The sequence below is a fragment of the Sinohyriopsis cumingii genome, chromosome 5 (genome assembly GCF_028554795.1).
Source record: "Sinohyriopsis cumingii isolate HCF-2022 chromosome 5, ASM2855479v2, whole genome shotgun sequence".
NCBI lineage: Eukaryota > Metazoa > Mollusca > Bivalvia > Unionida > Unionidae > Sinohyriopsis > Sinohyriopsis cumingii.
Window position 1 is genome coordinate 139,994,313 of NC_142965.1, and position 17,567 is coordinate 140,011,879.

Consider the following 17,567-nt stretch of genomic DNA (forward strand, 5'->3'; position numbering starts at 1 on the left):
ACGAATCTTTTTTTCCCGTAGAGGTCGAGAAGTATCCAGATGAAAACGTAAGGCTTTGAGCAAAAGGAGTCTCTCGTGAACATTTAAAGGCACCACTTTCATGTTGAATGGGGTGGTAAATACTGATCGTAATGAGTCCACAAAGAATCGGCTGGTAAACGAAATCCCAGAAAACAAGTCACTAAGACACACACCACTTGTCGACCCAAATTGAATGGATACAGTTCTTGTAATAATCGATGGTAATGATCCACGGTTTGAATATGGTCATTGAGTTCCTTCCACGGAATCTGTTCAATTACATGTGACATAAGTCGTGGCATGACAGCCTGTTTTTATAGTCTCTTTGTTTCGGAAACAATACACGTACTTTCTAGCCAGAGATCTTCGTTCTCCAGTAGGGAATCTAAATCTTGCATACTGTAACCGAAACGTCAGAGTTTGTTTAGATGTTTCGTCTTCCGCTAAGTAGATTCCACGTAAAATATGTTGGTAATCCTTTAACTTGTCTTCCTCAATGCGTTGCACTAGGTGAATCTCGAAGTAACCAAAATGATCAACACGTGGATCATCGGGGCCCTGGAAGTATTGAACAAGGTCTGACCACTGAAACAATTTCTGACGAATCAGTTCTCTTATACCATTCAGGTACCAGTGGTTAAAGATCTGGTGACGTAACGGATGCAACTGTTCTTTACGTTTGACTTGTATTTTGACCAGCTCTCGGTAAATGCGTTCTCTCAACTCCACAGGCAAAGCACGAATGTTCTTTTGTAAAGTATCCATAAACAGATTATGGTAAGTTACTTCAATGTCTCGGTCCCACTAAGGGTAAGTAATGACAATTCGGTGACCATCGAGCATGTTCTACGTAGGCCGAATCTTGTGGTTCCCTGTGGTGAAGTGACACACCGCAACTGAAGCACTTGACTTTATCTCCTTCGCCCAAGTAGAACAATCCGGCTCTGGCTAATTCTTCGGGGGTCGGTCCTCCCAGATACTTAGACCATTTTCCATTGAACGATTGAAGACGATTTTCAAAGTCGCAGTATTCCGACAAACGCACAGGAAACGAATATTCGTCTTTCACAGGTTCGTTTCGATGAGGGTTGGGTGACATGGACAGGAGTTTGCTCAGGGTTGGATGACATCCGTAGGGGGGTAGACGTGAAGGTGAACATTCCCCTTTAAAACGAAACCCAGTAAAATGTCCAATAGGACGAGTGGCATCGCTTTCGCATCCCTCAGGTTTGACACGCACAACATCACTTTCCATGATAGGGGTAGTGAGAACAAAGTTCCCATGATGCTTTACGGCATCGCTAAGGTCACAGCGTACAGCATCGTTCCCATCGCAAGGCTCACAATCGCATTCCACTTCCGAAGCCCCACACTTGAATTGTGCCTTTCTAAACTTGTTTTGTGTTTCTCTGAAAGTATTCATCTTGTTCGCTTGGTCTTGGTAGTCACAATGAACTATCGATCTTGCCTAGAGTTCCTTTTTATATACTGACCAATACCGACGTGTCCATACGGTAAAGTTAAATGATTGGGACGTCGCACTCGCTTCTCGTACACCATTTGATAGACTTTTTCCAAGGGTCGACTGACGATGTGGTGAGTGGGTAAACGTACAATCTTGTTCGGCTGATAGGTGGTCACTTTAAAGTGTTGATCTTTTCCAGACTGCAAGGCTTCTTTCAGTACCCCAAAGTTGACCACTCGTCTGGTACGATAATTCAGAGTCAATCCTTTCACTTTGCACTGCGTGTGCACTTCTCCTTGTTTGTCCCGGTATTCGTAACCGTAATTTTTAGGACCACCACTGGCGAAACTTAGAATCTTGTCGTCGGGATGCTCGTCTGTCCAGGCTCCTAAACGGTTTCCTTCGTTGTCAGTGTGCTGTTGACTCGGGTGATGGATGTAAATGCAACTGTCCGTGTCAAAGTACAGGACGCGTTCCCCTAACATTATTAAAGCTTCGTACAATTTTAAGCGAGCATGGGCTGTCACGTAAGCCGCATTGATGACATTTCCAAAGGGGTCGTCTTGTACAAAGTCCAGATCTTCTTCGTAATTGACCAAGATCAAATCCTCTCGAACGACGTCCACGTGTTTCATGTATTTGGTTTTGTCGTGAATCATCTGGAAGTAACGGGAAGGTTCTGTCAAATATTCCGTCTTGGGTAAACACGGTCGTTGTGCCATTTTACCCCACAAGCAATTTAACATCACTTTGGCAAACGATCGCCTGCCTTCGTTTTTCTCGATGTGATCTAAAGTGATGCCTTCTTGTTCATAGTATTTCTCTTTGAATGTCTTTTCGTCTTCGGGAGTGTGACACCAGGAAGGATAGCCGCTGGCTTCTTGTTTCAGTTTCAAAAAGGCATCCACGTAGTCAGCGAAAATGCCTTTCTGCGTGGGGTCACCCTTGTGGTATTGTTGTGTCTTGGGAAAGTGGCAAATTTCGTACACTTCTAACAGTTGGTATCCCATGTCCAGAGTTTTGATCAATTCTACGCTGACCCAGGTTCCCGTCAAGGCACGTTCTTCCTGGGTATGCTGACAAGGTTGGTCTTGGTTGCACGTTTCGGCACAAGTACGGCACAAAGGAAACATCAGTTTGCCTTGGCAATGGTGAGGTAACACGGGATGGTACAAGTCCGTGGGAGGCAAAACTTTACACTTCATCAGACCTTCGTATTGTCGAATGTTTTTCAGGTCGATGTGTTCCGTCAACAATTCCGGGTGCCCTACAGGAAAGCGAAAATATTTGCACACGTAGGGATACAGCGAACACACGTCCAAGTATTTCATTTCTTCTCCTTTCTCTTCGTCGGCTTGGTACAGCAAACAGGTGGCATTGGTCCTTCCTCCGTACAAACTATCCCTCGGGTTCAGCGGGTCCATGAACTGGTAACTTTCCACGAGGCGTTTAAACTCGGGATCGGTTTTCAAACGGTGATTGAACTCGTGTTCCCACATTTCCACCACTTGGTATCCTTCCTGTTCCAACTTTAGGGTCGCTGACAAGTGGCCTGGTACAAGTTTTCCATGGTTCGTTGTAAAAACTGATTTTTAGTGCTACGATCAGGGTAACAGACGGGACATCCGTGAAATAAGCAACCGTTAAACTCGTACACAATCTTTGGGTTTTCTAAGTCCCAGCCATCGACCGAATGCGTTCCGATGGTCTTTTCACCTCCTCCGTTGCGGACATGCTGAATCCATTTGTCTTCCTTGTCGTACAAGTAATGTAACCAACGTAGGGCTTTGACCGAGTATTGACGTTTGACATAGTGGGTCGTTTGAGGACTGATGACAGCCACGGTGTTTTCAGGCATGAATCGTTGCCTGTACACTAAGGAACACGCTTTGGCAGTGGTGCAAGCTGCTTTCAAAGGATCGACCCCTCCGTGTTCCATGAACCGTTCTCGAAATTTTCCACAGCATCGCCGTAAAATGTCCACGTCGGAACGACAATACTTTAGCATTTCTTCCTGAAAGTCGAAAGGGTCGGAGGCATGAGCCTGGTACCAAGCGTAGAAAGCTTCTCGTTGTTCGGTACGCATGTTGTCGGGGTCGTAATAGTGAGCAGCAGGTAAATGGGGTAGAACGGCGTGTTGATTGGCTTCCGTATTGAAAAAGTGTGGAAAGTACCCTTTAGCCATTTCTGTCATTCCAAACGTTTTAGGCATTCGACTCAAAGGCATGGCCAAGTAACTCATCGAATCTTTAAACTGCACTTGTCCCACTTGCATGAAAATGATTTTGGCTCCGTTCAAAGTCACTTTAGGACGCTCGGTGCCATGTTCCGTATAGTACCTCAAAAGAAACTGTCCATCGTATCCGGAAAAATTGTGAGCCATCACCGTGGCATAACGATGACAATCTCCGTAACGTTCGATGTCCTCTTGGCTCCACGTCTTGTCGATGGGGTCTAAGACCCATTGTGCGAAATCGGCTAACGTGTTCGGTCCCCGAAAGATTTTTTCACGTCCTCCAGGAATTTTGATGCAGTGAGGGCAATGACTGAAGATAGGTTCTTGAATGCACTTCTCGCACGCTCGATGAGCCACGCAGAAATTAGGAATGTCAATGCCAGTCTCTTGCATGCATTCGAAATCAAATAAGATGAAATTGCCTTTCTTCTTGTGTCCATCCTCTTTCTCTGGTGGTGGTTGGTATTTTTGCACGTAGCATTCGTGTTCCAAGTCCACGATGTGATGACAAATGTGACATTTTTTCTTTCCTGAACATACGTGTGCCTTGGCATTATTGGTACGTAGGCCTTGTCCACACGTAAGGCACAATCTCAGCAGTTGACAAGCGCATTTCTGTTGTGAACCTTGCGTCTTCAGATGTTGTTGGTAACAGGCAGAGCTGACAAGCAGGACAATGCACTGGTTCTTGCCCTTCTCTCAGACAGGGTGGAGAGGCCAAACATCCTGAGCATTTCAATCCGCAATGTTTGTGTTGTTCTCGATTGTTATAGCCATAGTCACATTTCTCACAGTAATAACTGTATCCCAGGAATGCAGTGATACTGGTAATGGTATCAAAATGGTCATCATGATGATAAAGGTGAATGTATTTTCCGTCCTTAAAGTGTTTCCCTCGAAACAACAGAGGCCCGTGCACTTCTTGAGGGTGCACTTTCAAGGTGTAGAGTGGAGCTAGGACATCTTGCAATTTTTGCATTTCAGGAATGCCACAGGGTGTGTCTTTGGACAGGTCAGCTTGTTGTAACAGGAGTTCTGCTTCACTTCATTGTTTGGCTCGGTCGGATTGTTGAATAGTTTTCCAGGTTCTTTTCCATTCTACCGTGTCGTTTTTGTTGGCATAGGTTCGTCCCACCACGATGGCACGGGCTAAACACATCTGATCTTGAGGGTTGTGAATTTGGACGAGGCTGTTTTTGGTGCTGCGAAGGTTGTTCACCAATAACACCTTATTGCGTTGTCCGGTCCCTTGAGGAGGAGAGACGTGGGTCATGTCCAGTGTGGCTTTTCCATCGGTGATGTCAAACTGGTCATTGGATTGTTGTATGTGTTGAATCTTGTCCATGACTTTGGAAGTGGTCAATTCTGCAGGGCTGCTAAACTCGATCCAAACAGGGGATTTCAAACCGTCGTGTTGTATGGAAAGTCTCAAGCGATCGTCTTCTTTGGGTTGACATTGTCGCTTGAGTGTGGTGAGTAAAGAATCCCACACCCCGGTGATGAACCCTTCTGCTTTCTCCAACGGTACTTCGGACTTGAAATCTTTAAATTTCACCGTGTATTTGTAAGCTGTGGTTCTAAATTTCTAGGGGAGCGCTTTTCTCACTCTCGAATGGAATAGTAGTTTTCAGGGTTGACTAAGGGTGGTGAACTTTGTTTAGAGGGTTTGGATTCTGGTTCGCTCATGTCCTCTTCAAAATCACTGGCATGAATTTGTGCCAAGACTTCAGCCCTGGTACGAGGCGATAGATCACGTTTCTGCCTCTTACTTTCTTCTTCTTTCTTCTCAAATGAATTGGATCGTTTCATCTTGAGTGCAAAAAGTCAAATGACTCAAGTTTAAACACCATGGACTAATTTATAGTCATGGCAGACCAGCGTATATAAAGGGCATGTGTCTTGTCCTTTCACTATTGATTTCACTCTCTAACCGAGCACAACGATGGAAGAGACTAGCCAAATCGAACGTTTCATCAGAGCTTTGCGAGGGGTCATTAGAAAATTTTCTTCAGACCAGCCGACGGACTACTCTCTTTCCTTTCGAGATAAAAGTCAAGATACTTGCTATATCTGTCAGAAGAAAGGGCATTGGTCTTCAGAGTGTCCAGACCGTCAAAAAAGAAAAAAAGGGGTTAGAAAAGACAAAAGTCAAGATACTTGTTATTATTGTCAAGAAAAAGGACATTGGTCTCCAGATTGCCCAAAAAAGAAACAAGAGGAGTCAGAAGAAGAGAGGGATTCTTCAGAGAAAGAAGAAGAGAAAGAAGAGGAGGAAGAAAGCAGACAGGTGAAGAAAAAGAAACAGGAGAAGAAAAGAAGAAGGGAAGAAAGTGAGGAGGAAGAAGAGCAAAAGACTGTGACGGTGAAGAAATTGAAAAAACAGAGAGAGTAAACAAAAAAAGAAGAAGTCTATGAACTTTTTAGAGTGTTTGGTTGTGAATTGTGAATTGGATTGTAACTATTAATAAAAGAATAAATTAATTATATAACGTAAGTGTCTTTGGGTTTTGATTTTAAAATAAGAACCTACACTCACGCACTCATACACAGACACGTACTATAGGGGTAAAATGGGTTGTTTTTTGTTTTTTTTTGTTATTGGCAATTGAAAGTGTATCTCTTTTCGAGAGACGCGGGTGGCCCTGAAAAGGGCCTTTTTGGTGTAGGGGTGAGTTTAAGCAATCAACTTTAACTGCCTTAAGCCTTTGCCACGGCCGAGGCCTACTTCTGATGATGATGATTTGGTTGAAATCACTAAGGGTGGTACGGTAGGCTTAGTCACAGGGTTGGCGTGTTTAGCTCGGGAAGGTCGTATTCTCTTCGGTCGTGAAAAAGAAGTCTGATACATTTGTTTCAGATTTCTTAACTCCGCTAAAATGTCCAACAGTACCGTGACGGTTTGACTTTCACCCTCTTGTTTCTTTGCTGCTTCTTCTTGTTGCTTTTTTCTTACCTCTTCTTCTTGTTGCTGTTGCTGTAGGAGAAAAGCTTGTTCTGCTTCCTTTTGCCGCTGTATAAATTTCTCCAATTCTTCTTTCTGTCTCTGTCTAAAATTCTCCACGTGTGGTAATGAAGGTGACGAAGGTTCCGGAACAAATTCTTGCGAGGTAAGAAAATCCACAAAATCCCAATTCACCTCTTCTGAAAGTAAGTCCGGGTTCCCTTGTGTAGTCTCAACGGCTGGTGCACCCCAGTTAATCGTTTTCTGAGTTTCCGTCATGTTGAAAAAAACTGTCGCATGGATTTACTACACACGGGCGCTAGCGAATCTATATAGACCACGTGACGTCACAGACTGCTCTCTTCCGATTGGACATGGGCTGACTGAATTTTGTAACGCGTGTTTGGATTGGTCAATGAACTCAATCCATTTCAATCCTTCCTCTACCTATAAATAAGCGCAGTTCACTGCATTGGTTCACCTGTTCTCGGCGCCTCAAGATGTGGACCACAGTCGAATCATCCACCCTTGTGTCTTCGATGATGTTTAGGACGGACATGCTACTGTATGTCCAATCCAAGTGGACAGTTGTCCACAGGACAGACACCAGTCTGTGGATGCGAAGAGACTATGTAGAACGTCAAGGATGCCTCAAAAGAGTCCTGATTTACGGTCCTGCAGTCAGGCGCAGCCTAAGGACAAGAAGAAGACCAATGCGGTGCCCTTTATGTTAATGGATACATTAACATAAAACCCAAAGGCCCTTTTCAGGGCCACCCACATTTCTCGAAAAGAGATCTACTTTCAATTGCCTACCCCCAAATTTTTATTTTATGTGTGTGTGTGTGTGTGTGTGTGTGTGTGTGTGTGTGTGTGTTGTCCCTAGACAGTCCCACGATTTATTGCCCATGTTCAATTCCCCTTGACGCTAAACAGGCCCACGATTTATTCCCCATGTTCCATTTTCCCTTGACGCTCAACAGACCCACCCTGTTCAATTTCCCTTGACGCTCAACAGGCCCAAGATTATTTTTCCCATGTTAATTTCCCTTGACGCTATACAGGCCCACGATTTTTCTCCATGTTAAATTTACATAGACGCTAAACAGGCCCAGGGTAGTTTTTAATGCTAATTCCCATTGACGCTGAATCGCCCCACTTAACTACTGATATTCAAGAACTGTATTTAATCATCTCCACAAGATTATATCTAATATGGATTGGTCTCCGATATTGCCCAACTGTAAAAACATACGGTATCAAGCAAAAATAATTGATTGTATTAAGTCAATAAAAACGTCTGGTATCGACAATATTCACTTAGTGCTGTTTGGATTTGATGGTGTCATCACTGGATCAAACAACATGAACATGGAAGATGATCTAGAGCCGTTACATAAGCTCGTAATGCTTGAAATGGCTTCATCAGCATCCAAACTTGTATCGTAAAATTCACAGAGCAGTCAATAGAACAACGATTTGGGAAAGAAGAAAAACGGATGACAGAAGGCATGTCACTCTGAATATTATTTTAATAGGCGTGTTTGAGACCACGCTTACTGATGACGGTTACCCAACACATGAGGAAGTCTTACACGCGTGTTTCAGAGGCTTGGCTTCCACGCGGATGCACCCGTGTACAGACAATTTCCAGTGTCGAGATCTTATGGTGAAAGGTTGGGGTTAGGTGGTAGTTAAGCGTGATCTCAAACGCTAATTACGAAAACACTCATATTTTAATTGCTTCATAAATATATTATCGACTTATCGTGTTTGTCAAACTGCATACGATACCTTTCACTTCTATCTTTTCAACCCCGGCCGAATCATACCAAAGACTTATAAAAATGGTACTAGCAGCTTCCTCGCTTGGTACTCAGCATTAAAAGGTTAGGGTAAGGACTGGTCGTCCTGGTGTCAGGATAATGTGTTTGGGCGGGACATGACGCTATATGTCTGCGGTATGTTGTCCCAGTGCTTGACATCACTGTAAACTGCCACCCTGCGTTCATAATTTTAATGACTCAAATTGTTAAGGCTGTCACGGATTTGTATAAATTCTTTCATTTATTGAATACATGTACTCGGGTTTCGTTTTTTGTGTACAAAGATATCAGAGGGTGATTTATGTATATCGCGTTGTATTTTGAAATAGTGAGTTCGGTTCATCCTATGCCGCACGTGCGAAGTGCTTTCGATGGGAAGAACCGAATGCCTTCAGTGCACAGACCATATCTGTGTATAAATACCTCACCGTAGGTAAAACTATTTACTTTACGAATAGTCTTGTCAGTCTACTTTAAGGACTTGCACATTTTGAGCTGTAGAGGTATGTAAGTTTATTAATTTATCGCGTATAAGTTATAACTACTGTATTACCACGTTTATTTTTGTATGTTTGCTATGTAGCTTCGGTGTATGCAAATATTTATATTATTGTTTGCGACTTAGCAAGGGATTTATATTACTAATATAAAGCTACATTTTTAAGAAATGTTTAGTACAGTAAGATTCTTATCAAGCAGGGTTAGGTTTACTTCTGAACCTATTGTTTTGGAATTATTGTGCCAATAATGTAATCTGTATAACTTACCGTGTATAACGTCATTACGATTTACCTTATATACCCGTGTCATGTACAGTACACGGTATTGGATATAGTTTCAGCTGTCTAGAGTGTCTGGAGTGTCCAGAATGTATAGAGCTGTCCAGAGTGTCTGGAGTGTCTGGAGTGTATGGAGTGTATAGAGTGGCTAGAGTGTCTGGAGTGTCCAGAATATGTAGAGCTGTGTAGAGCAGTCCAGAGTGTCTAGAGTGTCTGGAGTGTCCAGAATGTGTAGAGCTGTTTAGAGCTGTCCAGAGTGTCTGGAGTGTCCAGAGTGGCTAGAGTGTCTAGAGTGACCAGAGTGACCCGAACATTCAAAGTTACCGGAGTGATCGGGGTCGAAGTGGTGCAAGCTGTAAAGCCAACCACAGGAATTAACTGTGAAGCTGAACTGTAGCAGCCGTGGAGCTGAAATAAAGTGTGCTGATGACGGAGTGTATCTCCTTACATGTAATATGTTAGCCGTGGGCTAATTTTGGGGTTCGTAATACCCATTGTATATTTCGGGACTGTAAAGATGATTTGTATATCTGTCCCTTTTTGTTTGCATGGTTTCACTATCTGAGCGATTTCATTTTACTACATGAGTAAAATTCTACATTGTTTGCTAGCTGAGTAAACTATATCCATCTTTTTAATGTGAAATCACTGTGAACCATTCACCCCTTGTCTTTGTATTTTGTAAAGTAATTTATTTGTATTTTTCATTATTAAGTCTGTGCGTTCTTATGTTAATTAATCCAATATTTGGATTATATATACACGCAAATATTCATAATTAATTGCTCATTTAAGTCATTAATTATTAATCATTGTATTTATATCATCGTCAAAAGTGTTCTGTTGTGAATCCGGAAATCCCACCCGGTTATCTTGTTACAAAGGCTACGTTAAAAATCCAAACACGCACACACGCACACACACAATCGATTATATTGCCGAGTTCAATTTAGATATATTGCTGTTTAATAACAGTTTATTAGAACTTTTGATTTTTTGCTCCAGTCTAATAGCGAAAATCGTCTGCAACTCTTTGATCAAAAATTGGAATAAACTTTGAGCAATGTAAGAAATCGGAACACAAGTCTCTCATATATATATATATATATATATATATATATATATATATATATATATATATATATATATATATATATATATATATATATATATATATATATATATATATATATATATATATATATATATATATATATATATATATATATATATATATATATATATATATATATATATATATATATATATATATATATATTTGTGTGTGTGTGTTCCATGGTATATAAAGAGTCATTTCGAATGGAAGGTGGAGGTTTCGTTCCTGTGATGGGTAGTCTGTCCCGTATATACCACATGAATTCTGTACAGAGCGTATGAATAATTCATGAACAATATATGTGCATTTTGGGCTTCCCTAAGACATAAGGTAAGTATACATAAAAATGAATCATTTAAGATTACCTAAATTAGAAACAGCAATAATTTCTTGGGCAACTGAAAATGCTAAATGCAAGAAATATTTTCTTAAATAAATTAGTAAATGGTACGCACAGGCATTATACTAAAACTCAAAATCACTTATTTTCCGTATATGCTGGATATAATGCATCCTCTAACCTGAATATGATCGCTGTGAAATTTGCATCTATTATATGCAGTAAACGTCAAACATTTTCACGATATTGAGAATCAGTTAGAAATGTCCCAGTCTGACAAGCCTTCAAGGAAAACAGATGACAAGTTTCCAAGGGTTATTCACATCTCTCCTGACTTTCTTATCAAAATGGGGTCAGACAGGGCGCATATAATGTACCCTCCCTATTCTAGCCAGCAGTATTGTTATTCCCTTCAGCCTGCGACTCACCTTGAAGGTAAAATACTTTCAAACTTGTGCAGTTTCACTTGCATTATTGGTGCCTTATTTATTATTTTAAAAAAAATTTGTTTAAATAACTTAGCGAATCGATTGCTGAGAAAAGGTTTCATTAAAATTTTTAACAACATATAAAGTCGCGTGACAGATGAAAACATGAAACGCTCTCAAAACAACATTACTTCTGACACTATGTTTCTAAGAAATATCCATTTCTTGAAGATTTTACTCAAAAATTGCACCAGCAATTAAACATATAAGATGTTTTAATCTAAACTTAGATGATGACAAAAGCTGTGGATTTGGACAGTAAAACAATAAACATTACGGATAGATATTAACGACATACGTGAAATTCAAAACAAGTCTTTTCCTTGATTTTTGATAAATGTGGTGTGACAGCCTATGTAATATATATAGCTATATTTTCACATTTCTCTTCAGATGTGGCGAATGCGAATAATAATAATAATAATAATAATAATAATGATAATGATAATAATAATTAATAATAATGATGATAAAAAGATGATGATAATGATGATGATGATGATGATGAAAAGAAGAGAAGAGAAAGAAGAAGTCAGATCTTACAGTTTAACTTTTTTATGTAATATTTAATGCATTATCAATTGGTTTTGAATGATAAAGTAATACTTTGTGAATATTTAAAATATTTACAACAAATCAAATGTAGCAATTTGAGAATATCAGTGAAACACATGTAAGCTGAATCCTTGACCTCTTTTAGAAACAGTGCCATGAGAGTTTCAAATTGCATATGATATGCTGGTTTTTTTTATTCCAGTATGAAGTTTCTAGCTGTAGCAGTACTGATTGCCCTGACCTCTACCGGGACAGAGGCTAACGTTTTTACAGACTTGTTAAACAAATTAAAGGATCAACTTCAGCAACTCGGACAAACATTTGGAAACACCTTTCTGCAGCTTGGAAGTACCGCCTTGACTACTGGAGGTGACCTTTTGACCCAAGCTCTTGGAGGAGGGGCGCAACTGTTGAGTGCTGGCGCCACACGTATGTTCTTATTTGATTTCAACATGTCTTACACCAGTCCATATTTTGCACTTCGTGAAGTGGCATGTAATTTTATGCTTCATCCCACACCCCTCAAAAGAGGAATCAGGATTGATGCTGAAATGGATGGTTATTTGTTTTCAAATCTTGGTCTGATGTAACCATCAGATTGTATCATTGTTAATATATATAAGCAATAATTTTGTTTTCCTTTCTTACACTGCAGCAGAGGAGGTGAACAGATCTTTTGCTGAAACTTAACTTTGAAAACTAAAAATCTGATACGAATCACCAAGGTCACTAGCGCTAAACCAAAGCCTCTAACTGTACCGAGAGTTTCTCTCCAAGAGTCTCTCTTGGGGGTTCGGGGGTTTTTTTGTTACTTTATTTTTGTCGTTTGTGGTTTTTTAGAAAGTATATATGTTGTCGTTTACCCGCATAACATCTAACTGAGGTGGCGCCTCTTCTGCTGCTAAAATTAGATCATTATTTATATATCAATAATGGCACCTGGTGCTGAATCTTATACTGCTAGATTAGCTCGATAAAGGTTAGAAGCAATTAAGAAATTTCTTCCTGTTCGTGATTCTGTTAGACGAAAACTTCAAGAACGTCAGGAGTCTCTGGTAGAATTTGCAAAAGATACAGACAAATTATTTAAACCCATTACAAAAGTTACCGAGAGAGTTGCAGACGCTACTGAAGGTCTTCTTCCAACGTTAAAACAAACTGCTGAGCAAACTAAAAAGATAACAAAAAGAACTAAACAAACAAAAAAGGTTTTAAAAGATATGTCAGATGAAGTAGATGATAATCTGCCTATTGATATAGATAAAGAAATACATGAATATATTGAACAAGCTCGTATTAGAAAGGGTGATACATCAGAACAAGAAAAAGTTTATGCAATTGATAAATTTAGCGATGATAGTATATTTGCCGTGGATAGTTATCATAATAAAGAAGTGTTTTGAAGCCTGTGTACTCTGATAAATATGTAAAAGATGAAACCTGGTACGATTGGGTTTATAAAATATATTATAAACTTGATAGGATCGATAAAAGAAAAGATAGAAGATATAATTATTTTACTGGTGAAAAAACTGTTAGAAAATTACAATGGCTGGAATCACAACAACTATTAAAATTACAGGAGCAATCATCTCCAACAATAAGTGATGAAGAAGCTGAACAAAAAAGAAAACAAAACGAAGTTAAACGAGAGAGAGAAAACGGAAAAGACCTGGGATTTGAGAGAACTAAACAAATGTGGGAATTAAGTTTTTCGCCAGGTAAGAAAGAAGCAGAAGAAACAACTGGAAGTGGTTTTTCTATTCAAGGAAGCGGTCTTATTGCTTGACCTAACAATATTCTTTCTGACGTAGATAGATTAGAAGTCCTGATTCGAGGAAAACGTGTAGGAAATGATCGCCGGAAATAATTAATGAAATATCTGATATTTGTCGAAGATTATTTAGTGGCGGTATTATGGATATCAACGTTTATCGTTCTCTCATTGATGAAATCGCTGATCATCATCACAGCGACTGAAAACAATTAATTAGTTATCGTGTAATTTAAAAAATGATTATACACAATGCATAACGTGGACCCGTAATGGTCAGGGTAGTAAACTCACGATTACCAACTTACAAAGCGATTTACGGAGATGGACTCGGTGATCATGGTATGGGTTTATGCAAAAGTATGGCTCCAAAAGTAATACCGATCGCAAAACAACTAGGAACGAAGGCTATTGAAGAAGTTCGTGATAAAGGAATCGACGCTATTGGCAATCTTGCCGGTAAAGCATTTTCATCGGTCAAAGAAAGAGTAGCTCAATTAGTACGAAAAAATCCACAGCCTGTAAAATTACCCAGTACTGAAGTTATGCCTATAAATGTCAGTAAAATAATAAATCAAGCCGCAGATACAAAAACCTAGCAGAGTTGGCTGTTTAAAAAAATGCCTGTAAATGTCAGAAAAGTAATAGATCAAGCCGCAAATAAAAAACTAGCAGAGTTGGCTGGTGAAGCAGAACAAAATATAACGGCAAGTTTAATAGCAGGAAGTGGTCTTCGTGTTAGACGATAACAATTATAATAAAATGTTCAAACGTGTATCCGATCCAGCGTTTAATATAGACGCACCGGTTCTTAAAGATGAATCTATACACGATAATCAATTTTATTCTTATGACGCACGACAACCAAATCAGCGTGGGCGAGTTGAATTACAAGTTCAAGATACAAGCAGATATTTAATACCTGCTGAAGCATTTATTGAGGTAGAAGGTGACATTATAAAGGCAGATGATACTGAATACGCGGCTGATGTTAGAAATGGTTTTGGCAACAACGACATCATGGCTTTGTTTGACAGTGCCACGTGTATCGTCGACGGAAGAAATATTGAATCAGTTCAGAAGGACGTCGACGTTGCCACGACGATAATAGGTCTAGCAAGATATTCAGATTATTATACAAGATCAACCCGCCCGACAATGATGTTCGCCAAAGACGGTACTGACAGCCCTGACCACAGACAGCATAATATAAGACGACCAAGAAACGATACCGACACTGCTGCCGCTGCTGTGTGGCCGGTGTCTCGTGGTGCTAATACAGATTACAACATAGGATTTTTATCACGACGATCAATGCTGAAACATTTTCGTAGAAGATTTTCATGCGCGATTCCACTGTCACATATTTTTGGATTTTGCAGAAATGTTAGAAAAGTTATCTTTGGAGCTAGACATACAGTTGCACTTGTAAGAAAGTCTACCGACGCAGATGCAATTTGGCTGGTGATGCTGGTAGTGTAATACTAACGAAACGTTCGTTGTGGAAGCAAGTAATGACTCCAACGATTGCCGAAGAACAAAATCATGTAGCGCGTGCATATCATCGATTATTGACGTTTATGGGACGCGATCAAAACATAGACACAGGGTTGCAAATATCACAATTAGATTTTACAACACTGTATCCGATTTATTACTTTTCTCTGGAGCATCTTGATTTATCTAGACAATCTGTCGTTGATATTCATTTTCGAGCTCAAGTAACACAACGTCCGGTTGCTGTAGCTGGTCCACTAATTATGCATGGTGCTTACAGAGCAATTGCAGTTATGCTAACAGATAAGTCAATGTTACTTGAAGGAGCTGGTGGAAGAATGAGAGTTATTGACACTTCAGTAGAAAGCATGTAATTAAAAAAACTCATCATATTATAGAAATGTCGTATAGTCACGTTAGAGTCACTCTGACATGCGGTCAGGTGAAAAAATTACAATCAAACCTTGCAAGTAAATGCGGAACAAAAATATCACTATAAAAAGATCAAATTTCTAATGGCGGTCCGAACAAATTATCATTAACCAAGACTCAACTCAAACATTTTAATAAGGCTTTAGAATCAAAAACCGGAGTTCAACTTCATCTTTCTCCAAGCGCTATTAAAGATATGGTTAAAGTAGGTGGTATATTTCCACTTCTTGCGGCTATACCAGGATTAATAGCAGCTGCAGCCCCAGCCATCGCAAAAACAGCTGCACTCGGTGTTTTAAGCGGTTCTGCCGGAAAGGTTGGTAGTATGCTTGTTGTTAAAATAACAGGAAAGGGATATAAAAAAGGGAAGGGGTCTAAGATTGACAGGAACCCCTTATCGGTACGGGAAAGGTCTGAGACTTCCAGGAACACTTCGTTAATTCCTCCAATGTCCAACTTTGATTTACTTGATGCTGCTAAAAAATTAAATGCGAAACATTTTAGAGGTGTTTTTATGCATGATCAATTACCAAAACAACCAAACAATTTTAAAACAGTGCATTATTAATCTTGACGATAATTCAGGGCCTGGTACTCATTGGGTTGCATACGCATTTGATCCACGTGGTTCTATTTATTTTAATTCATACGGGCTTCCTTCGGCAATAGAATGTTTAAATACTAACTGATCCACTAATATGTGGCCGTGAAGTAACTAATGTGTTCAATGCTATATCAAAATCAACCTTACCACCTCATAAAGTTGTGCACGAGTATACAAGTAACCGCGTCGTTTTAAACAGATCAAAAACCTTCCTCTATCAAGGACAAGAAAAAAAAGATGATATTGATTTGTCAAATTACGCGACTAAAGATAAACTTGCTGATATTATGAACCTCTCTGGAGTTGACTGAGATGAAATTGTTATTTTTCAGGATAAATACGGTGTTTTAAAGACGAGCAATATCAAATGAAATGATATAGTTCGTTTAGTTCTCGGTGCTACTACGAATAACATTCCAGTATTTACTGATGGCGGTAGACGCAGAGACTCAAGTATATCAATCGCAATTAACCGCTCCGGTGGCCTAGTGGTTAGAGCGTCCGCCTCGGATGCGGGACGTCGTGGGTTCGATCACCGGCCGAGTCATACCAAAGACTTATAAAAATGGTACTAACAGCTGCCTCGCTTGGCGCTCAGCATTAAGAGGTTAGTATTAGGTCTGGTTGGCCTGATGTCAGGATAATGTGACTGGGTGGAACATCATGCTACATGTCTGCGGCATATATTCAGAAAAGACGATGTCTTTAGGTTTTTTAAAATAATTTCCCCTCGTATCAAGGATTAGTGTTAAATGCTTTTTCAGATTCTAACTTATTTAAGTGAATTCCTCATAACTTATCAATTCATTAAATTCGGTTCAGACTGGATATATTTCTCTTAGTTTAATCTTTTTGTTTTCAGAACTTGCTGCAAATCTCTTGCATCCATCTGGAACAACCGGAAGCAAAAGATCTATAAGGTGCCCACGAGTAATATCGAATATAAGAACAAAACGATACATATAACGTATCTTTGTGAATTTATATAGATATATAGATTGGTTCATGGTACGTAGATTTGTGACAGGCTATACAGATACATAGATTGGTAAATAGATATATACATTCCTTGCAGGTTACATAGGTTAAGAGTAAATTGTATAGTTTCTAATTTTTAATTGTTCACACTCAGAAGAATGTATTGTGCATGATACTTTGTCGTATTTTAATATATTTTTGTATATACCAATAACTCAAGACTCCTATTATTGATGTTGTTTACCAAAATCAGTTGATATTTCCTTTACTTTTTTTCATTAGTCATTATCGATAGTATTTTACAATGCCGATTAAGATCATCTGATCATGTCAAGTGTGTATAACTGACCTGTTAATGATGATGATGATTATAATGATGGTGATGATGACGATGACGACGATGATGACATTTTGTTTCAAATAAAGTACCAAACTCCATCTATCTAACGCCAGTTGATAGTCTCCAACAAATCCCAAGTAGGGCCTTGTGTGCATCATTGCATTATCATACCTG

At 39.6% G+C, this 17,567-nt stretch overlaps 1 protein-coding gene across 1 annotated transcript in view; it reads left to right on the forward strand.

Moving 5' to 3' along the window:
• The window catches only part of LOC149800362 (uncharacterized), a 176,357-nt gene that overhangs the window by 153,880 nt on the left and 4,910 nt on the right, over positions 1 to 17,567 (forward strand). The window contains exons 27-29 of the mRNA XM_089958398.1: positions 10,948 to 11,077; positions 11,971 to 12,197; positions 16,938 to 16,995. Coding sequence (XP_089814524.1) covers positions 10,948 to 11,077; positions 11,971 to 12,197; positions 16,938 to 16,995 — 415 coding nt within the window. The remainder of the gene's footprint in view (positions 1 to 10,947; positions 11,078 to 11,970; positions 12,198 to 16,937; positions 16,996 to 17,567) is intronic.